A 23,023-nucleotide genomic window follows, 5' to 3' on the forward strand; every position below is an offset into this window, starting at 1 on the left:
GGCCCCATGTTTTTGCTGTGAGGCTTAAATAATCCATGTATGTGGGAGAACCTTAAAATCAAGCCATGCGTCTTGTCTCTTTTCTCCTCCGTGCAAGACGTAGCCACTAGAAAATTGATCTCTTTTACTACCCATACTCTTTTTCTTACAGGTTTGAGCTCTGTAGGGCACCTTTTGTGAGGGCTCAGCGGCATGGATCTTGTGTGATAGCCTCATTTCTCAGTCTGTGTTCTGTCTCTGTCTTTGTTTTGCCTTTTCTCTTCTAATTTTTGCCATCTTGCTGCAGTATATGTACCTTGATGTAAGTAGCCTTCAGTAGTTTTTGGAACAACTTATTAGATGAAGAGCCAACTGAACAAATAAATACTGCTACCCTCAGTAGCTTTGTTTTCCTTAGAGTTTCAGAGTCAGGCTGGATAATGACATTTTTCCTGATGAGAGTGGTTTGGGTCCTATTTTTGCCTCCACAAAGGCAAAGTGTGGATGATAATCTTCCAAAGCACCCACTTTTAGGGCTGAGGGGGGAGAAGTGGAATTTTGTCAGCTCCTTCACTAAAAATAACACACAATTCTTAGATGAGACCTTTTAGAATAGAGAGTTTCTAGAGGAAAAGTGCCCTGAATTGAGATAACCTTTATTTGTGTTGAAACTGACCATTTTTTTGAAATAAATTTCAAGTTTCTACTTAGAAGTGTTTAACTAAAGAAAAGGTTTTGCTGCTTCATGCCAAGTACTTGGACAAGTACGTTTTTCACCCCCTTCAGTGTGCCCTGTTTGGGGCAGAGTTCTGAATCATATCCAGAAATCAGAATAAAGACAGAACTTTGTCATACTGGTGTTAAGACTTTGAGTCCTGTCTATTTTATAGGAGCCCCTGGGTGGTACAAACAGTTAATGTGTTCGGCTGCTAACTGAAAGGTTGGAGGTTTGAGCCCACCCAGAGGTGCCTGGTGACCTACTTCTAAAAAAATCAGCCTCTGAAAACTCTATGGAATAGTTCTACTCTGACATACATGGGGTTGCCGTGAGTCAGAATTGACTCAATGGCAACTGTGTTTTTTTTTTTAATAATTTTTATCACAATGTTCTTTTATTTCCGCTGCATGTGATCCTGAATGGTAATCTGATTTTTAAGTGTGATTTTGTTGTTGAAAAATCAGATCGGTTAATAGTAGTTCTCTCTCTTTTTTAAATAGTAGTTTTCTTTATAGATAAATTTGTTCACCTACACCTGTTCTCTAACTTGAAAGCCCCCTAGGACAAATGGATGACCTGTAAACATGGTTTATTATTAATTGGTATAGAGTCAATTATTGACCAGTCCGAGACTCAGACTATATTCTTAGCTCCTGGTTGGTGCTAGGAGCCCTGGTGGCACAGTGGTGAACAGCTTGGCTGCTGTCCAGGAAGTCGGCAGTTCAAATCCACCAGGTGCTCCTCAGAAACCCTATGGGGCAGTCCTCCTGTGTCGTACTAGGGTCGCTTTGAGTCGGAATTGACTCCATGGCAGTGGGTTTAACGGTCAGTGGTAACTTTAAGTCTCAGAGAGGGTAGATAAAGCTACTGTGTTTTCTTTGTGTACTCATATCTAAAACACACAAGGAGCAAAAATATACCTATCATTTACCAGGTACTTCAGAGTTTTTGAACTTCTGATGTATCTTAACGACGAGTACAGGAATTTCAGTCAGACCTGGAGAGTTTAAATTCACCTCACGGTCATGATATACGTTTCTCTTTTTTGCTATATGAATTTAATCTGTAGGAGCTCTGGAGAACTTTTGGCAAAAAATATCCGCAGTGTTTATAATGCTATTCTAATCAATACGTTTGAGATATAATTAAATAGAATTTATTTTCTTTTTCAGTTCTGTCAGGAGGACCATTGCCTCAAGGACATGAGTTTGAACTGCATGAAGTTAGATTTCACTGGGGTAGAGAAAACCAGCGTGGCTCTGAGCACACCGTTAACTTCAAAGCCTTTCCCATGGAGGTAAGAATGAAGAATCCTATAGTAAAACTCTTGTTGTTTATATAAAATGTTCAGCGGTTTATGGAAAATGGCTTAGTTTGAAAGGAGATGCAGGGATCCTGAATTATATCGGCTGGTATTAAAATAAAGAAGTGCTTTGTGAAGTGCAAGCTTGGGGTGGCACACAAAGCTTCATATTTGCTTTAATGGGCTTGGGGTATGCACGGTCTTGCATGAGCAGTTGGTCGTAAAGGTAATCTACAGTGTCAGTTTCCTTCGATATTATTACTGTTGTAAAAATTCTGCTGCCTCTGCAAATTCAGCAGGCCACTTCTGTAGATGTTGCTCTGGGTATGAATAGGCGACGAGTTGAAAAACAAATAAATTTGGAGAAACCACAACAGTGATTAAAAGTCTAGTTTAGCTCTGTTTAAAATTGGTAGGTTGCTTTAATTTACACCAAGTCATGAGAGAGACGGAGACAGAGAAGAGTCTGTAGAGTCATTCTTTTGTCTGACGAAGTCCTACCCCCACTTAATCTTCTTGGTCAACCCCTGCTTTTTCTTCCGTGTCCAGTTGATGTATCATTTCTTGTATGGGACTTTTCTGATCTCCTTTGCTCTCCTTGTTAGTTTCCGTTGAGTTGATTCTACCTCAGTGGCGACCCCCAGTGTGCAAAGTAGAACTGCTCCATAGCGTTTTCAAGGTTGTGACCTTTTGGAAGCAGATCGTCAGGCCTTACTTCCCAGTCGCTTCTGAATGGGTTCGAACCACCAACCTTTCAGTGAGTAGCCGAGCACAAAATGGTTATTTGTGCTACCCAGGGACTCCTCTTAGCTCCTTAGGCAGAATTAATTTCTCCTTCTTCTGTGCCCCCAATATACTTGATACGTCACTGGCATAGCACTAGCCCCATGTACAGTAACATTTGTTGAGTATCTTAGTCACCTAGTGCTATGTAACAGAAATACCGTAAGTGGGTGGCTTTAAATAACACAAACTTATTTTCTCACAGTTCTAAAAAAATTTATTTTCTCACAGTTCTAGAGGCTAAAAATCCAAATCAAGGTCTTGGCTGTGTTGATTCCATCTGTGAGCCTCTCTTCTAGTTTCTGGTGTCTGCTGGTGGTCCTTTGCTTGTAGATGGGTTCTAACATGTTGTCTGTCTTCTTTTGCATCTGTCTCTGTCCTGACGTTTTTATAACTTACAAATGATTAGATTTAGGAACCACCCTACACTGGTGTGACCTCAACTGATTGATTGATTACATCACATTAGATTGCATTATGGAAGGTGATTACATTATGCTACCTGTAAGGTAATTAATTACATTGCATTATATTACATTACATTATGGAAGGTAATCTGGTCTACCCACAGCCAACTGATTTAATCGTGTAACTCCATAACAGCAAAAAGACTGGTGTTTGTCCAAACAACTGGGAACCATAGCCCGGCCAAACTGACACATAAAATTAACCATCACATTGAGCAGTATGTCTTTGCTTCCTTGACTGTGAGCTCCTTAACACATGGTCTCTCTCTCACTCACCTTTTTCCTCCCATCATCTAGTCCATTGCTTTGCATGTTGTAGACAGTCTGTGTTTCTGAAATGAAGGGGATGTCCCTTTTGGCTCAAGTCTCATTACAAAGAACTGAAATTGGCACTTCTCCCCAGGAACTAGCCCTCTGGTGGGGTGTACGAGAGCAGTGCGGGCTGGGAGATGTATTTCAGGGACTGATGGAATGCCAGTCTTTGTTCCTAGTTGTATATGTGCTTCATTAAGCATGAAATCGCTCTGGGTCAGACACTGCATCCAGTCCCTACTCAGTGACCGAGTCAGTACTAAATAATCTTATATAAACGGTATGCATCTTTTAAAGGATGAAGTTACATAAAGTGTTTCTCAAAACTGCTTAACCATTTTTAAAAAAAATCTCTGAAAGCTCAGGATATCTATTTCATTAAAAAAGACTTTGGTCTTAAAATTGAAATATTCAGTGTTTTAAGGACATAAGAAATGTCAAATGAGACTGTTGTCCATCCAACACTTAAGTGTCTTACGGGAGATTTGTTACCTCGTAGGCAGAAATCTTTTAGTCCTTTGTTTATTCAAAGCAACATTTATTAAGCTACCATGTGGCAGGTGTTATGCTTGGTTCTGAGAACAGAAGGACCAATAAAATGTGGTCTCTTCCCTCAAGGTCTGTACCAGTTTACAGCCTGGTGTAGTGATTCTCAATTTGTGGTCATGATCATAATTGACTGTGGAGTTTTAAAAGTCTGTGGATGTCTGACCCCACCCAGACCTGCTGAAGTAGAAGCTGTAGGATGTTAGAGCCCAGAGGCATCCTTCACTTAGGTACAGGTGTCAAAGATGGAAGCCTTCCCAGGGTTTGTCTCAGAAGCCCATGCAGACTGCTTCTGATATTTTAAGTGGATTCTTGGCCAGTGGGTTGGGGAGTGTCATGGCACAGGTGGTCAGACTAGGAGGCAGATCCTTCCCACTCATGTTCTCATAGAGGAAGTCCTTTTTGGGTATTAGAGGGTCTCAGGGCACCTCAGGGAACCATGAAACTTTCAGGCTGTCTCTGATCTCTGTCAGATCCCGCCATCAATCTAAGCTTAATGGTCTTTAAGTTTTTAGGCCTGATAACCTCCAGTAAAAGAGCCCCTGCCTTCACCTCAGGAGACATTTCTGAGAGAGATGTGTGACCTGCACAAGATGGAAATACGAGCAGCTGACAAAGATTGTCCATCTGACTTGTTGTGTGATGTCTCCCTAATTTGCACCCTCACCTCACCCTGACCCACACCCTTACCTAACCCTGACCCGTACCCTAATCCTCACCCTCACCCTCAGCTCACCCTGACTCGCACCCTCATTTCACCTTGACCTGCACCCTTACCTCACCCTGACATTTACCCTCAACCTCGTCCTCACCTCACCCTAGCTCTAACCTAACCTTCACCCTAAACCTCATCCTAACCCTCACTTCACCCTCGAACACCGCAGTCTTACCTAACCTTCACCCCAACCCTCATCCTAACCCTAACTCTCAGCCTTACCCCCACCCTCTCCTCACCCTAACCCTAACTTCCACTGTTACTCTCACCCTAATTCTACACTTCATTCTTACCCTAACCCAACTATAACCTTCACCCTCACCCTCACTCTCGCCTTAACCCTTAGTGTACTACCATTGTGTGCTGGGGCACCCTTGACAATCATCTGATATCAGTGGTCAGTATCCCCTGCACCCTTTTTTCTCATTTGGGAGCCAGAGGCTATTACCTGGAGCTCTACGGGAACAGAAAATAAACGTTTTCCTGTGCCTGAACAGAGGCATTGCCTGGTGTAGGAGCCAGTTAGTTCTAGGTTGGTGTGGATGGCATCACCACGATTGGTTTTCCTTGGACAAAGGACCCTTTCTTGCTGCAGAAGAGACATAAGTCACAGCGTGGTCACGATGTGTCTGGTCTGCATTTTTCAGGAGTTAGTGCATGTAGGCAGCAGGCAGCAGTTGCCCTCCTATGCCCTGGCTGTGGAGGGTGGAGGGAAAGCAAAGGCAATGACAGTGAGGAGCTCTGAGCTGCTCATCAGGTCTCTGATCTCCAAAAACTGGGGTATGCTGATTGGGTCTTTTTTACATAGGGCTTTCTAAGGCCTTTCTGAGAATGGAGCCCACGTATCCAAGGCATCTCACCTAGCTCCTAGCCTTGGGGCTGTCTACCTGTCTTCCTTGGGAAGTGAGCATCAGGATCACTGGCCATTCTTCCTCTTTTAAAAACCTTTTTCTTATGTGGTGAATCTAAATGTATGTAAAAGTAGACAGAAGAGAATAATGAACCCCATGAACTTATCTTCCAGCTTCAGAAGTTATCCACTCATGACCATCTTGCTTTATCTGTACCCCTCAAATTCCCTGTTATCATACCATTTTAAGCAAATACATTCATGGTATTTCTTCTGTAAATCTTTTAGTATGTGTCTGTCCAAAAGAAAGACTTTGTTTTTTTTAACATAATGACATTATTACACTTAAAATTTTTTTCTTTTATCAATTATTCCTTCTTATCCAGTTTCCAAATTCCCAATTGCCTCATAAATATCTTAATTTTTTTAGCAGTTTGTTTGAGTCAGGAGCCAGTTAAGGTCCACGTGTTGTGATTGGTTGATGTGTTTCTGAAACTTCTTTTGATTTATGTATTTTCTGTCCATTTCTTTGTCTTTCTCTCCTGTGCAATTTATTTGTTAAAGAAATTTAGTCATTTGACTGGAGAAATAGTTTAAACAGAAAAGAAAATATTCTTTGATGGTTATGAGAGGGGGAAGGAGGGAGGGAGGGAGAGGGATTTTCACTAATTAGATAGTAAAAAAAAAAAAAACCCAGTGCCATCGTGATAGTAGGTAAGAACTATTTTAGGTGAAAGGAAAGACAAAACACAGTACAGGAGAGGTCAGCACAAGCGGCCTAAACCAAAAGGAAAGAGGTTTCATGAATAAACTGAACGCTTTGAAGGCCAGTGTAGTGGGGGGAGGGGGTTTGGGGACCATGGTTTCAGGGGACATCTAAGTCAATTGACATAATAAAATTTAGTAAGAAAACATTCTGCATCCCACTTTGGAGAGTGGCTTTTGGGGTCTTAAACGCTAGCAAGCAGCCATATAAGATGCATCAGTGGGTCACAACCCACCTGGAGCAGAGGAGAATGAAGAACACCAAAAACACAAGGTAATTATGAGCCCAGGAGACAGAAAGGTCCACATAAACCAGGGACTACATCAGCCTGAGGCCAGAAGAACTAGATGGTGCCTGGCTACAGCCGATGACTGCCCTGACAGGGAACACAAGAGAGAACCCCTGAGGGAGCAGGACAGCAGTGGGATGCAGACCCCAAATTCTTATAAAAAGACCAGACTTAATGGTCTGACTAAGACTTGAAGGACCCTGGAGGTTATGGTCCCCGGACCTTCTGTTAGCCCAAGACAGGAACCACTCCCAAAGGCAACTCTTCAGACAGGGATTGGACTGGACTATGGGATAGAAAATGATACTAATGAAGAATGAGCTTCTTGGATCAAGTAGACACGTTAGACTATCACTGGCATCTCCTGTCTGGAGGGGAGGTAAGAGGGTGGAGCGAGTCAGAAGCTGGCTGAATGGACACGAAAAGAGAGAGTGGAGGGAAGGAGTGTGCTGTCTCATTAGAGGCAGAGCAATTAGGAGTATATAGCAAGGTGTATGTAAATTTTTGTATGAGAGACTGACGAGTTATGAAGTTTCACTTAAAGCACAGTAAAAATTAAGAAAAAAAAGAAATTTAGTCATTTGTCCTGCTGAATTTTCCACAATTTCAGTTTTTCTAATTCCATCCTTAAACACCTGTCTGCTGTTTTTCCTATAACTTGTTGAGTTGGTAATTTGATCTAAAGCATCCTCACGTTCAGGTTCAGTTTTTTGCAGGATTTCTTTCTAGGAGAGGCATACTGTCTAGTTACCTCTCTCTTGTCGTGCCATTAGCAGTCAATGCTAATGAATGCTGGGTCCATGAATTCATTAGTGATTGCAAATTGGTGATATTCTTAAGCTTTCTTAATTTAATAGCCTGAATACATCCATAAATGCTAACTTCCCTACATCCACTATTTGGTTTCCTGGATGTAGGGAAAAGCTGGATAAAGGCTTGATTCTTTTCCTTTATTTACTGGTTTTTATAGTTGAGTTAAGGAGCCCTGGTGGCACAGTGGTTAAGTGCTTGGCTGCTAACTGAGAGATTCGAACCCACCAGCTGCTCTTTGGGAGGAAGATGTGGCGGCCTGCATCTGTGAAGATTACAGACTCGGAGGGCACTTCTGCTCTGTCCTGTAAGATCACTCTAAGTCATAATTGACTTGACGGCAATGGATTTTTATATAGTTAAGTTGATTTTCTAGAATCTGCTAATGATGACTAATTAATTTTTTAATGTCATTATGAACGTACAAATTTAAACAAATTTGATAGGTTTTAATCCATTGCAGTTGTTGTCTTTATTGAATCTCCAGTTATCCCTTTGTTGACTAGTGGGAGCTTCTTGAAATTTTCCTGAGTTACTTGACATGACTATGAGTCTTTAAGAGGATCTTAATGTGCAAAAGTTCTAGCCTCATCTTTTACATTTTCTTCCCTAAGCCTAAAAATAGCCATTTTGCCAAAGAGCTCTGGGAAATGGTTTTACAATATCACAGTCTGGTCAGTAAGGTTGGGCAGTGTTTTAGACCTCTTCCAGTGGATAGGGCTAGGAAATTTTTATAACTTTTAAAGATGGTATACATTGGTATTATTGGTTATTCTTGGTGGGTGAGGCCTGAGAGACCCACCCCCTTGTCTGCCTTATCCTTTTCTGCCAAGCTACAGACTGGGCATACAGTGTGGCTACCCCTTCCCACCCCACTTCCTTCCAGACTTTCCTCATTGCGCCAGGAGAGAGCAGTGGTTAAGACCACATCTTTTGTTTTCAGAAAAAGACCTATGTTAATGTCCTGCCTCCCCACTGCATGCTAGCAGTGAGGCATTGGGTACTGTTCCTAACATTTCTGAAGCTTGCTTTCCTTACCCTATAGGGTTGTTGTAAGGTCTCAGTTTAATCATGCACATAGTAATTGGCATGTATAGTAGGTGCTCTGCAAATAAGATTATTGTTACTGCTGTTATTAGAATGTCGTTTTCCACCTGCTCTTGAAGGAGAAATCAGAGCAGAGTTGCAGGCTCCAATGACTTTTCCCAGCAGATTTGTTGATGGGGACAGTGGTAGGTGAAGAGGTGATACTGTAGGCACTTGGGTACTGGGGCACTGAGCTGAGATCTCAGATTCATTGGTGAATGAGGGGCTCTGTAGGACCCTGGGAAGCAGCAATTGGCCAAACTTGGAAGCTCCCCTTGAGGAGAAGCTTCTTTGTGTGAGGAAGCTAAAGGGTGGGAGGGCAGGAGCCCAGAGCCCTTGACACTACAAGAAACCTCTGTCTGGAATGCAGAGGGCTTAGAACTGTCCTGGGGGTGGAGGGAGCTCCTCGGTCAGAGGGGCTGAATGGGGCAGATAGAGGCTCAGCCAAGGAGCCATGGAAGGAGGTAAACAAAATCTAGGAAACAGTCAATGTTTAACCTTTTTTCCTGGATAAGAAGATTCCTGCATTACAGTCTGGGACTGGCTTGGGACTGATCTCAGTAGAGCTGAGGTGACCTGAGTCTATTATCTCAAGGTTAGGCCAAAATTGAAATATGGCAAATTGTTTAGCCAGGATTTCAATATGAAGGAGCCAGTCACAGAGGCACAATCTAAAACACATTAGACTGGATCAGAAAGCTTCCAAATGGAGCCTTGGGCTTAGTCACTTGAGCTGTGGGAGTGGCTGCTATTCCCAAGTTTTTGGAGCTGTGGCTAGGGAGTTAGTAAGGAGCCAGGCTAACTTAGCCCCGAAAAAGAAAGAGGAAGAAGGCAAAGGAACCTGCCAGGTTGCTGCCTTAGACAGCTGGTTAAGGGGTGGAACGTTTGTTAAGATCGAGAAAACAGGACAGTAAGCAACTTTGAAGGGGAAAGGATAAATTCCATTTAGAAATGTGAGAGTGGAGGTGTCTGGGAACCATCCGGGTGGAGCTGTAGAGTAGCAGCTGGACAGGTGGGCCAGGAGTTCAGGAGGAGAGTGGTCTGGAGACAGAGGTTCTAGAGTAGCTGGGGCAGAGGTTGATATTTCCAGAGGGAGAAGAGTTGAGGGTGAGAACAGAGGACAACTGTGTGAGACATCAACATTTCAGAGGCGAGCAAAGGGAGGACTACCCGTGAAGGCGGCAGGGGAAGAACAGAGAATAAGACCTAGGAGAGGCACTGTCAGAGAGGCTGAGGAAGCTGAGAGTTTTAAAGAGGAAGTGGTCCTCAGGATCGGTATGCCAGAGACATTCAGTAAGCCAAGTGTTAAAGCTGGTATTCTAAAGACAAGGAGATTGATTGAGGGGCGGGGGGGACATTGCACTAGGTTGAAGAGTATATCAAGTATGAGATAATGAGAGCAGTTAAGGGAAGACTGCTTCACAAATACCCCTGATGGAGAAAATTGGCCTTCAAACTTGACCTTTCTAAGAGCTTTTCCCCTCCATGCCGTAGACATTCTCCCGTTTCTATTGCTGCCCTTGTCTTGTGTTCCCTGTGGCTGTTGCACTGTCCCTACCCAGTCTGAGAAGGAAACAGATGGCACCTGAATGCCTCAAAGAGGGGAGAGGAGACAAAACTAACAACCCAAACACTTAAACCCAAGCAAAGGGGTTGGGTAGTTGAGGGGTAGGGGGACACATCTGGGATATCAGGATCTCAGCCCTGCTCTCTTGTTTTGCGTTTGAAAGGCCATTTCATTATTTAGTCCCAATCAGTCCTCAAAGACATACTGTGGTGTAACAGACCTTTTTAGGGAGAGATGGGGGACAAATGGACAGGCAACAGTTTCTGGTTGGGATTTCAGAATTTACAGTCTTGGCAAAGTTTTATTTGATGAGGTGAGTCCAGGATCTGTGCTCAGCGGGTGAATAGAATTTCCAGACCGAACGTTCAAACTGGTTCAGCTACTTGACGTTTTCACTGCTCCAGTTTGTTAAGCACAGGTAATGGTTTGTTTTGAGTGAAGATTAAATTCTGGTAGAGAGACTTTGTGCAGAAATATTTATATTTAGAATAATGGAATTATTGACTGTAATTTTTCCAGAATAGATGACCAATAATATTTACATTCTCAGTTATCCCGGATCATGCTCCATTCAGTCCTAGAGGAGATACTCACAGCAGTGGTCTGACGATTGCTTATTGCCGCACCCTAATGAATCCACGAACGTTGTGGCTATGCAGACTCAGAGGGAGGTTTCTGCAAGCCAGGCGTTCTCCCTGGAGGCTGTGATTACTGAGTTGGGTGTTAAGGAGAAGGCTTCGGATGATGAAGAGGAGGCGGTACCTCCATGTGAAGGAACAGTCAGGAGTGGGAGTGAGTTGGCCCATGCAGAGGGAAGCAGATACCTTGCCACAGGCTTCTGGTCCTGAGTTGCCACCGGGACCCAGACCCCAAGGGCATGGTTAGTGGGACAGTGGAGAGTGAGGGGACCAGGTACCCTTTTGGGTACATGATTTCCTTTCACTTTTTGTTTTGTTTTTAATAGAACTCTGCTGCTTCAGAGTAGCCTAACTCTATGGTTTCTATAATTCTTAGCAAATTATGATTAATCCTTACATAGGAATAGTTACTTTCACAGTTTATGAGAGAGTGCTTCCCAGGCATTTAAATTTCATGCTGGATCAGTAAAATATATATATATATATTATTTTACTGACCCAGCATGAAATCGAAATATGTATATATTTAGATTTATATATAATATATAAATTATATATATGCATATATATATATCAATAAGGGAATGAGAATACCACCAGAGTGGCCAAGTTCTAATTTTTTCTAAATAAGGACATTATTCCCTGCTGCCAACATTATTTCATAGAGGGGATCTTTTGCCCTCAAAGGTAGGAAGGCTATAATTTCAGAATAAAACATGGACCTATAAACAGAACAGATTCAGCTTTGATGAAAAAACTCACTACGTTGTTTCTCTCCTCATTTCACGGAGCCCACCGACAGACTAACCTTTGGGAGCAGCGTCTTCAGAATTTCATGTGTGGTGGGTCTGACTTTCTTACTCTTAGAGTCTAAAAGTCTGTAATATGAGAGCGAATTGCCAAGAACGAGGCACAGCCACATTGCGGGTCATGCTTTTATCTTTACTTACAATGTATTTAAAGAGCACCTGCTGCCCTATGTACTTTGAAAGGACTCCCTGATAACTGAGCCACATACCAGCTTATACAAAGTCAAGTGCATTGGGTAAATAGAGGGAAAATGTGAGTTTCTTTGTAAAGAGCAGGATTCTTGAATTGTGAAGAGTCTAGAGGCTTGGTTGCAAAATAGGCCAACAAAAATATTATGAAGACTGTATCTCATAATGTAGTCCAAGTCCTGAATATCACATTTGTCTGCGAAAACTGTCCCAGTTCTCCAGGTATGCTACATTTCTTCTTTTTCTGTTCAGACAAATGGTCGTGTCTACTGTTAGGATGTTCTCTCAGTAAAAATGACCTGATCGTTAGGGTCTCTGCCTCCCAGGTCATTCATATTTACCAGACAGCAAGGCATTTATTTTTGTTTGCTTGTTTTCCTAATCTGAGTCGATCCTGGAAAGAGTTTGCAGCTAATATTGATGATCTTCGGTGTGAACATCTATCTCACCTGCAGCTTGATTGTCTGTGCGTCTCTTCTAATATTTGGACCTCCAGTGACTTTCCAAGGAAATGTAATAGGATGACATGATGCGGATTAGACATGTAGACTTAGAAAAAATTTTAGGCTTAAACAAAACTTAAGCGATTACCAGTCAAAGCTCTTGTTTAACGCAGGAGAAATCAGAGGCTTCAAAAGGTTAAGGGTCATAGGGCGACTGATAGGAAATCATGATTTTTGGCTTGGATGAAGAAAAATGTATTTTGGCTAATTAAATATTCCATTTAAGGAAGAATTATCCTGCAGTCTTGTATCTTTTTCTTGTATCACAACTGAAGGTATAGGGGTATGCTGGAGGAAAATGGAAACCTTTGGATATAATGTGACACATCTTCCCAAAGTGTTAACATTATCTAAGGTTGGGACTGTTCCCAATTCTTTATTCTGAAACAAATGCATATGTTGTGGGACAGAAAGCAAGATTTGGATAAATTAAAGAAAAAAAAAAACAAAAACAATGCGAATTGTGAAGCAGTTTTTGAGCTTGAAGTGGGCTCTTTTAGACCATGCTGCGGAGCTATCTTTTCTTTTCCTCTGCTCTTTACAGCATTTCCTTGAAAGAGTTTAAAAATAATTGATAATGTATACAGATTGTTTTGGTTACCTATTGTTGATCAGTAAACTATGCTAAGACTTCAGTATAGTTTTAAAACAAGCATTTTAGTTTACTTACGATTTTATATAAGGAGCCCTGACAGAGCAATGGTTAAGCACTCGGCTGCTAACTGAAAGGTTGGTGGTTCGAATCCACTCAGGGCTCTGAGGGAGGAAGACCTGGTGATCTACTCCATAAAGATCACAGCCTAGAAAACACTATGGGCAGTTACGCTCTGTCACGTGGAGTAGCTATGAGTCGTAATTGACTCGACGGCACCTAACAATAACGTAACAGGATTTTGTGGGTCAGGAGTTTGGCTTAGTGGTTCATCTCTGGTCTGCCTGGTGTCACCTGGGGTGGCTGAACCAGGTAGACCAAGATGGCTTCTTCTTAGCTTCTCTCTCTCCATGTGGTGATTTATCCTCCAGAGCCTCCCCACACACTTGGGCAGTGATTCAAAGCAGTTTCACTTTTTGCATGTGGCTGGCGCCCAGGAGCTGTCTCTTAAGACCTGGTCACCCAAACTGGCACAATACCACTTTTACTCAGCTGCGTTTGAGATAACGGCACAAAGACCTGCCCCCTCAGTGGGAGGAGTTTCCAAGAACCTTTGTCCACCTTTAATCTGATATGTGTATTTTCAGGAAAGTAAAACAATACATTCATTACTAAAATGCCATTAAAATTAGTAATTTTTTTTTTATTTAAAAGATTCTTTAATTACTAGTCATTATGAACATCAGTTTCGCTGTATTAGGAATGTGTATAAATTCAGATTGACTTCAGTTAGCTATTGCTAAAATGCCCAGTGAAGCCCCTTTCCCCTTTTAAACCTTGTGCCCTTTTGACTTCTCCTTTGTTAGTTAAATTTCTTAGGAGTAATTTGTATACCTTTGAAGTTGTAAAAGTCATCCTGTGAAATAAGTTACTGATTAAGGTTACCTTGAGGCCCAACTGCCAAATTTTAAATATGTGCTCTTTTCAATATATGAACATATTACTGGCCTGACATCATTGGGGCATTTAATTTGGGTTGTTTTTTTCAGGCTCTTCTGACAGGTTTTTACCTTTACACTTGATTCATTTCCCCCTTATGACCAGGCTGTGCACTCATGTGAAATATTTGCAGCCTAGAAGGGTACTGTTTGGAATCATAGGACAGACCAGGGCTAATTGGCTCATGTAGACAGGCACATAATTAGTGATCTCTTTATGTTCTAAAGAACTAAACAAATTGAGCATGATTAAAGAGAACTGTATTCCCAGTTATGGAATTTTTTACTTTTCTTTTGAACTCTGGAGATGATTTTCATAGTACTGTTAAAATTGATGAACTTATTTCAAATGAGTTCTTTTTTTTTTCAATTTTTATTTTCTCATTAATGAGTTTATACAGTATTGCAAATTTTAGAGAAGCATTGTTGGAATGGTTTAAGAAATGATTTTAAACATAAAACACGGTCTCTTAATTTCATATTAGACCTCTGTATGTTGCACTAGATCACCCAGTGCATATCCTAAGGTGGTTGAGAGGAGAAAAGAGAAAATAATATATTCCTGACTCTTAGGATTTTTTGGTGAATGCTGTAGACTGAAGGAGACAATGCAATGGGTTTTGCCCTTGCCCTCTGCCAGAGGAAGGTCATTGTAGGGGGTTTAATGACTATAGTAGGAGCCACGGTGGGATAGTGGTTAAAGAGCTAAGGCCTCTAACCAAAAGGTTGGCAGTTCAAATCCATCTTGGAAACCCTGCGGGATAGTTCTGCTGTGTCCTGTAGGGTCGCTGTGAGTCAGAATCAACTCGACAGCAGTGGGGTTTTTTTTTTTTTTTTTGGGTTTTGGAGCGCTGGTAGTGCAGCGCTTAAAACTCTTGGCTGCTAACCAAAAGGTTAATGGTTTGAACCCACCAGCTGCTCCACGGGAGATGTGGCAGTCTGCCTCCATAAAGATTTACAGCCTTGGAAACCCTATGGGGCAGTTCCACTCTGTCCTACAGGGTCGCTATGAATCAGAATTGACTCCATGCCTGTGTGTTTGGATATTTTGGTTTAATGACAGCAAGCACCCAGTACTCGAGGGGCTGTGCTTCTAGCCTTACAGAGCAGGATTGCAGTGACACTGTGGCATGGGGCCCCTGTCTTACCTGGCTCCGAAGCCAGGAATCAGAATGGCTTTGTGAAGTTAACAAGGGTGTGGTTGTGCAAAGGTGGAACCCTTGCTGCTCTCTGAGAACGGGAATGGATTTAATGGATCATCTAGTCCTACCCGTTTTACCAAGGCGCAAGCCCAGGTCTGAAGAGGAAGGAGACTGACTCAGGGCCTTGAACCTAGGTAATGGCAGGTGGCAGGTAAACCATGGGACAGACTACTGGCCCAAGGAGTGCTTTATCTTTACTTGATCAGAACTTCAGCAACTTGACAGATGTGACAAATGTATTCTCAGAGTGTGACCTGGCATTGTATGGAATATTATTCTGGGGTATTTTGTGGTTGGCTTCTAAAATCAGGGTGGAGGTGGGGGGAGCGGCAAGTAATCCATATTCAGGAAGATTTCTTGTTTCCTAAAAAAAAAAAAAAAAACAAAAACTAGTTGCGGTAGAGTGGATTGTGATTTATGGTGATTCCAAGTGTGTCAGAGTAGAAATGTGTTCCAGGGGATTTTCAATGACTGATTTTTCAGAAGGAGATCACCAGGCCTTTCTTGCAAGGTGCCTCTGGTTGGACTAGAACCTCCAACTTTTAGGTTAGCAGCTGCGTGTTAACTGCTTTCACCACTCAGGTACTCCTTGTTTCCTAACCAACTCCAAACCCACTGCTGTCGAGTCGATTCTGACTCATAGCGACCCTATAGGATGGAGTAGAACTGCCCAGTAGAGTTTCCAAGGAGCACCTGGTGGATCTGAACTGCTGACCCTTTGATTAGCAGCTGTAGCACTTAACCACTACGCCAGTTTGTGACTGTATCATAATATTGGTTTTCCAAAGCCAATTCTTACTAGGAAAGTCAACCCTTGTTTGAGATTTTATTTGTAACTGTAGTTAATCCTTTGGATTGAGGTTGGTTTGGGGGGAAAAAAAAGGAAGCTTGCCATTCAGACAAACTCAGACCGATAATAAAGGAAACATTTTGGATTTTGAATGTTCAGCATCTCTGACGCTTCACCTTTGCCAGTATGATGATTTGGGTCAGAAGAAGGAACGTCTTGTCTCCAGATACAATCGTTATTTATGATGATGATTATTTAGTATCCTGGAATCTCCCACAGGGCTGGCGCGTTGAGCCTCGTGGATAAACAGATGCAGGAATTAAAACCTTGTACGATGGCCTCTGCCGTGGTCATAATTGCGGAAACGCCCTCACATCATGGTAAAAAAACAAAACTTAGGTTTCCTGAATTCTAATGAACACTTCTATTTTTACACTGTAAAAATCACGGTTCCTGCTTTGATTCAGCATGTTTATTTTTTCACTTATTAAAATGTATTTAGTGCAGAAACCTCACAGTTCACTGAATAGAAGATAAGTTATGACTTTGAGCCAACAGAAATCTTCTTTTAGCGGCGCCGCATGAGGTGGCAGTCTGCCTTTGCTGCCCCGGACAGGAGAGTGCAAGGCCAGCCTGACCTTTGATAAGTCACCTTGAACCTACCTTTGATTTTGTGATATTTAAAAATACTTCTTTCAGTTGATTATTCTTCATCATTGTTTGAAGATATATAAAAAAGGTTGTCTGGAAACTAAGTGTGCAAGAAGAATTTATGCAATAGCTTATTTTCTGATATGAGGCAAATTTTTAGGAAAATTAAAAATTCATTCCTGTAAATGAATATGATATGTAATTATGAATGAGTTGTTACATATTTATTTAAAATAGGAAATATTTTAAGTTGGGTTCTAACATTTAAAAAAAAAAACATATAAACTCTAATAAAATAATCTCCTCGTAGTACACCTTCAGACAGTAGCCTCCGATTTGAATATGAAGTCAGTAATCAGGTGATCATCCCCACATACGTACCTCATAGCCATCTGTCCACCTGATCAACAAGTATTTCATACAGACTTACTGTTTCAGGCCCTGGGCTAAGTGCTAGGGGTACAGTAATAAGTGCAGTAGACAGTTTGTGGAGTTTTTATTTTAGGGAGGAGTCCAAGCGTTGTTGTGAGGTGCCGTCGAGTTGGTTCCGACTCATAGCGACCCTGTGCACAACAGAACAAAACAATGCCTGATCCTGCGCCATCCTTACAATCATTGTTATGCTTCATCTCATCGTTGCAGCCACTGTGCCAGTCCACCTCGTTGAGGGTCTTCCTCTTTTCCGCAGACCCTGTACGTTGCCAACCATGATGTCCTTCTGCAGGGACTGATGCCTCCTGACAACATGTCCAAAGTGTATAAGACACAGTCTTGCCAACCTTGCTTCTAAGGAGCATTCTGGCTGTACTTCTTCCAAGACAGATTTGCTTGTTCTTTTGGCAGTCCATGGTGTATTCAATATTCTTCGCCAACACTACAATTCAAAGGCGTCAGAATTCTTCTTCGGTCTTCCTTATTCATTGTCTAGCTTTCACATGCGTATGATGCGATTGGCTTGGGTAGTGGCTGTCATTTGCGTCCTCCTTCCTTTTTTTAAATTGATGAATTTGAGAAGATATAATTGAATGTTTTTGTGGCACTAACAGGACTTCGCCCCCCGCCCCATCTGCCTGTATGAGAGTAAAGGCAGCTTGCAGTACGTAGTTTTTGGCCATTAGAAGTGAATTGTTGTTGCTGTTAGGTGCCATCAAGTCAGTTCCAACTCATAGCGACCCTGTGTACAACAGAGCGAAATGCTGCCAACTAGTATTGGAAAGGGACTGTGCTCGGTATAAGCTTGTGATAGATAATTGCTGGCTAGATTCATCTCAGTCACCTAACAAGATTGGAATTAGTGAGACATAGGATAGAAAAGTTGAGGGTGATGAAGAGTTATGAAAGGTGTAGGTCTAGGACGCTGCCGGAGAACTCAGTGGGGCTACCTCTGCAAACGTGAGGACAGTGCGTGTTGGGGTGTGTGTGTGCGCGCGCGCGCGCTCACGTTTATGTGGGGGGGGGAGGGGGTGTGGAATAGGTTGGTAAGAGTTTAGGCTCCAAAGTCAGAAAACCTGGATTTAAATCCAAGCTCTGCGAGTTCTGCAATCTTTGGCAAGCTAGTAACCATCTTCAGGCCTCGAGGCCTCGATGGTTCCATCAATAAAAGGGGCTAGAGACTAGCTCAGAGGTTGGCAAAGAGTGAACACTTCTGTGTGTTTCTCTATTTCCTATTATTAAGAAGAGAAGGGGGCCATTGACAAGGTGATTGTGGTTGTGATGATAAGAATGGAGCGAAAATACCCTGAGGGGGAAACAAAGTTTTTGTATTGCTGCAAGTAAGAAATGCAGAGAGTATAAATGAAGCTTGAAGTTTTTTTTTCTTTAAAAGCCCTCTTCTCCCCTTTTGTTGAATATAGTAGACTCTCTAAGTCAAGTCAGTATGACAGTTCTTGGTTATTTTTCCTGACACATCTTTTTATTATGACTATTCTGCAGGGATATGCAGTAGAATTTATATTATCAGCTTATTTATAGTAAACATTGCTTGGGGAAAGGTAGTTGGGTAACAGTATCATAAAACTTCTGAGTAGAAGGACCTTAAGAGATTTTTAACTCGGTATTCTTTTTTTTATTCTTTTTCACTAAGATCTTAACCAGTATACACATGTAACTTAAAGGGTGTTTTTTTTTTTTTTTTAGTGAAGAATGACAGCTTAAAATGGCACAGTGATGTTAGTAAGATCACAGAGCCCTTACGACTGCTCTGCTGTGTATAAATATTTTTTCCGTCTTAGCTTCTTAAGGCTCCGCGTGACAGAAACCATTGTGGAATCCTAGTACAGTGTACAATGAAATCATACAGGAAGCTGGAATTTTTCGTGACATGATTTCCTGGCAGGCGGCCTGCTCCGGAGATGTAAATTACTGATCCAGGAGATCTTCCCTGTAATCCCAGTTCACCTCAGTATCTCTTACCCGACTTCTGTGTAGTTGTGTAACCTCAGTTCCTTCATCGGTACATTAAAAAAAAAAAACAAAAAATGAACAAACCTGTTGCCATCGAGTCTGTTTCGACTCATAGCGACCCTATGAGGACAGAGTAGAACCGCCCTCATAGGGTCTCCAAGGAGTAGCTGGTGGATTCCAACTGCCAACCTTTTGGTTAGCAGTCAAGCTCTTAACCACAGCACTACCAGGTACATAAAATACATAAGGATACTAAAATTGTATCTGTCCTTGTGAAACTTGGAGAGAGGCTATAAAAATCAGTAATGTAATTTTGGAAGCACCATACAGAGCATTGCTCATGTGCTACTACTGGTAAATATTATTAAAAATCTCATATGGATTTGAAGTGCTTTCTTAAAGCATTTTAAGGACATAATTAGGTGTATTGGATGTACATGTTATAACTTAGGGTAATACAGTTTTTTTTTTTTTAAGCTTTGAAATGAGTAGAAAGAAAGAAACTCAGGTTTCAAATTGTCGAGTATAGAAGTTAGGTATAGATTTTTGCTGTTACTGCCATCAGGTCAGCTTCCAACTCGTGGGGACCCCACGCAGAAAAGAATGAAACCCTGCCTGGTCCTGTGCCATCCCTGTGATCAGTTGGGCATCTGCTGAAATGCGTTCAGCGTCATAGTGGCGTCAAGCTTCCACTGACAGACAGGTGGTGGCTGTGCACGAGGTGCGTCGGCCAGGAATTGAACCCGGGTCTCCTGCATGGAAGGTGAATTCTTTTTTTTAAATCGTACTTCAGATGAAAGGTTTACAGAACAAACTTGTTTCTTACTAAAGAGTTAGTACACATTTGTTTTATGACATTGGTTACCAATCCCAGGACATGTCAACACACTCCCTTCTCAACCTTGGGTTCCCTATTACCAGCTTTCCTGTCCCCTTCTGCCTTCTAGTCCTTGCCTAGGGCTGGTGTGCCCCTTTAGTCTCGTTTTGTTTTATGGGCCTGTTCAGTCTTTGGCTGAAGGGTGAACCTCAGGAGTGACCTCATCACTGAGCTGAAACGGTGTCCGGGGGCCATACTCTCGTCAGGGTCTCTCCAGTCTCTGTCAGGCCAGCAAGTCTGGTCTTTCTTTTCAAGTTAGGATTTTGTTCTACGTTTTTCTCCAGCTCTGTCTGGGACCCTGTGTTGTAATCCCTGTCAGAGCAGTCAGTGGTGGTAGCCGGGCACCATCTAGTTGTACTGGACTCAGTCTGGTGGAGGCCGTGGTAGATGTGGTCCATTAGACTAATCTTTCCCTTGTGTCTTCAGTTTTGGGAGGAGAATTCTACCACTGAACTACCAATGCCTCTCTCAGTTTAGAAGGAGGACATTTATTCTAAGACCTGACAAATGAAAGGTGGACCTTTTTCATCATTTAATGACTTCATTCGGGGAACTCAAAAGCAGGTAAATTCCCTAACCCAGCTTAACAAATTTCTTGGAGCTGTAGGGGAGCTAGTTCAGTAGAATTTATTTGGTTTCAGAGTTCATGTCTTTCCCCTGATAGGTTTCTGGGTGGTGCAAAGTTTTGCGCTCACCTGTGAAGCTAAAGGTTGGCAGTTCGAACCCACCCAGCGATGCAGCGGAAGAAAGTCCTGGTCATCTGCTTTCATAAAGATTACAGTCAGGAAGAGCCTGTGGAGCAGTTCTTCACTGTAGCACACGGGGTCACCATGAGTCGGAATCAGTAACACACGGGGTCACCATGAGTCGGAATCAGTAACACACGGGGTCACAATGAATCGGAAGCAGCTACTGCAAGGGCTTGGCCTTTTTTTAATTCCTTGGGAACTATAAATTGGTAAGTTCTCTGAGGAGACACAATAAAGAGAACCTTTCTCCCCTGCCTGAGTTCTGCAGAAATTAGGAAGTAAGGCATTATTAGAGTCATCAGATGAGGAACAAAACATTAGCCCTGTTGCAGATAGAAGCTAAGTTAGAGGCATAGCTGAGTGTGAGAGAAGAAAGGATGTGCCCGACATGGGGCAGACGACCAGCTGAGTGGGAGAGAAGAAAGGATGTGCCTGGCATGAGGCAGACGACCAGCTGAGTGTGAGAGAAGAAAGGATGTGCCCGGCATGGGGCAGACGACCAGCTGAGTGGGAGAGAAGAAAGGATGTGCCCGGCATGAGGCAGACGACCAGATGAGTGTGAGAGAAGAAAGGATGTGCCCGGCATGAGGCAGACGACCAGCTGAGTGTGAGAGAAGAAAGGATGTGCCCGGCATGGGGCAGACGACCAGCTGAGTGGGAGAGAAGAAAGGATGTGCCCGGCATGAGGCAGACGACCAGCTGAGTGTGAGAGAAGAAAGGATGTGCCCGGCATGAGGCAGACGACCAGCTGAGTGTGAGAGAAGAAAGGATGTGCCCGGCATGAGGCAGACGACCAGCTGAGTGTGAGAGAAGAAAGGATGTGCCCGGCATGAGGCAGACGACCAGCTGTGTGGGAGAGAAGAAAGGATGTGCCCGGCATGGGGCAGACGACCAGCTGAGTGTGAGAGAAGAAAGGATGTGCCCGGCATGAGGCAGACGACCAGCTGAGTGTGAGAGAGAAAAGGATGTGCCCGGCATGAGGCAGACGACCAGTTGAGTGTGAGAGAAGAAAGGATGTGCCCGGCATGAGGCAGACGACCAGTTGAGTGTGAGAGAAGAAAGGATGTGCCCGGCATGAGGCAGACGACCAGCTGAGTGTGAGAGAGAAAAGGATGTGCCCGGCATGAGGCAGACCACCAGCTGTGTGTGAGAGAGAAAAGGATGTGCCTGGCATGAGACAGACGACCAGCTGTGTGGGAGAGAAGAAAGGATGTGCCCGGCATGGGGCAGACGACCAGCTGTGTGGGAGAGAAGAAAGGATGTGCCCGGCATGGGGCAGACGACCAGCTGTGTGGGAGAGAAGAAAGGATGTGCCCGGCATGGGGCAGACGACCAGCTGTGTGTAAGAGAGAAAAGGATGTGCCCGGCATGAGGCAGACGACCAGCTGCGTGGGAGAGAAGAAAGGATGTGCCCGGCATGGGGCAGACGACCAGCTGTGTGGGAGAGAAGAAAGGATGTGCCCGGCATGAGGCAGACGACCAGCTGTGTGGGAGAGAAGAAAGGACGTGCCCGGCATGGGGCAGACGACCAGCTGTGTGGGAGAGAAGAAAGGATGTGCCCGGCATGGGGCAGACGACCAGCTGAGTGTGAGAGAAGAAAGGATGTGCCCGGCATGAGGCAGACGACCAGCTGAGTGTGAGAGAGAAAAGGATGTGCCCGGCATGAGGCAGACGACCAGTTGAGTGTGAGAGAAGAAAGGATGTGCCCGGCATGAGGCAGACGACCAGTTGAGTGTGAGAGAAGAAAGGATGTGCCCGGCATGAGGCAGACGACCAGCTGAGTGTGAGAGAGAAAAGGATGTGCCCGGCATGAGGCAGACCACCAGCTGTGTGTGAGAGAGAAAAGGATGTGCCTGGCATGAGACAGACGACCAGCTGTGTGGGAGAGAAGAAAGGATGTGCCCGGCATGGGGCAGACGACCAGCTGTGTGGGAGAGAAGAAAGGATGTGCCCGGCATGGGGCAGACGACCAGCTGTGTGGGAGAGAAGAAAGGATGTGCCCGGCATGGGGCAGACGACCAGCTGTGTGTAAGAGAGAAAAGGATGTGCCCGGCATGAGGCAGACGACCAGCTGCGTGGGAGAGAAGAAAGGATGTGCCCGGCATGGGGCAGACGACCAGCTGTGTGGGAGAGAAGAAAGGATGTGCCCGGCGTGAGGCAGACGACCAGCTGAGTGTGAGAGAGAAAAGGACGTGCCCGGCATGAGGCAGACGACCAGCTGTGTGGGAGAGAAGAAAGGATGTGCCCGGCATGAGGCAGACGACCAGCTGTGTGGGAGAGAAGAAAGGATGTGCCCGGCATGGGGCAGACGACCAGCTGTGTGGGAGAGAGAAAAGGATGTGCCCGGCATGGGGCAGACGACCAGCTGTGTGGGAGAGAAGAAAGGATGTGCCCGGCATGGGGCAGACGACCAGCTGAGTGTGAGAGAGAA

At 43.7% G+C, this 23,023-nt stretch overlaps 1 protein-coding gene across 3 annotated transcripts in view; it reads left to right on the plus strand.

Annotated features, from left to right (window-relative positions):
- Positions 1–23,023, plus strand: part of CA8 (carbonic anhydrase 8) — a 212,285-nt gene that overhangs the window by 14,769 nt on the left and 174,493 nt on the right. For all 3 annotated transcript variants that reach the window (XM_049853867.1, XM_049853866.1, XM_049853868.1), the window contains exon 3: positions 1,870–1,994. In XM_049853867.1, coding sequence (XP_049709824.1) covers positions 1,870–1,994 — 125 coding nt within the window. The remainder of the gene's footprint in view (positions 1–1,869; positions 1,995–23,023) is intronic.

Source organism: Elephas maximus, chromosome 15 (assembly GCF_024166365.1).
Source record: "Elephas maximus indicus isolate mEleMax1 chromosome 15, mEleMax1 primary haplotype, whole genome shotgun sequence".
Classification (NCBI taxonomy): domain Eukaryota; kingdom Metazoa; phylum Chordata; class Mammalia; order Proboscidea; family Elephantidae; genus Elephas; species Elephas maximus.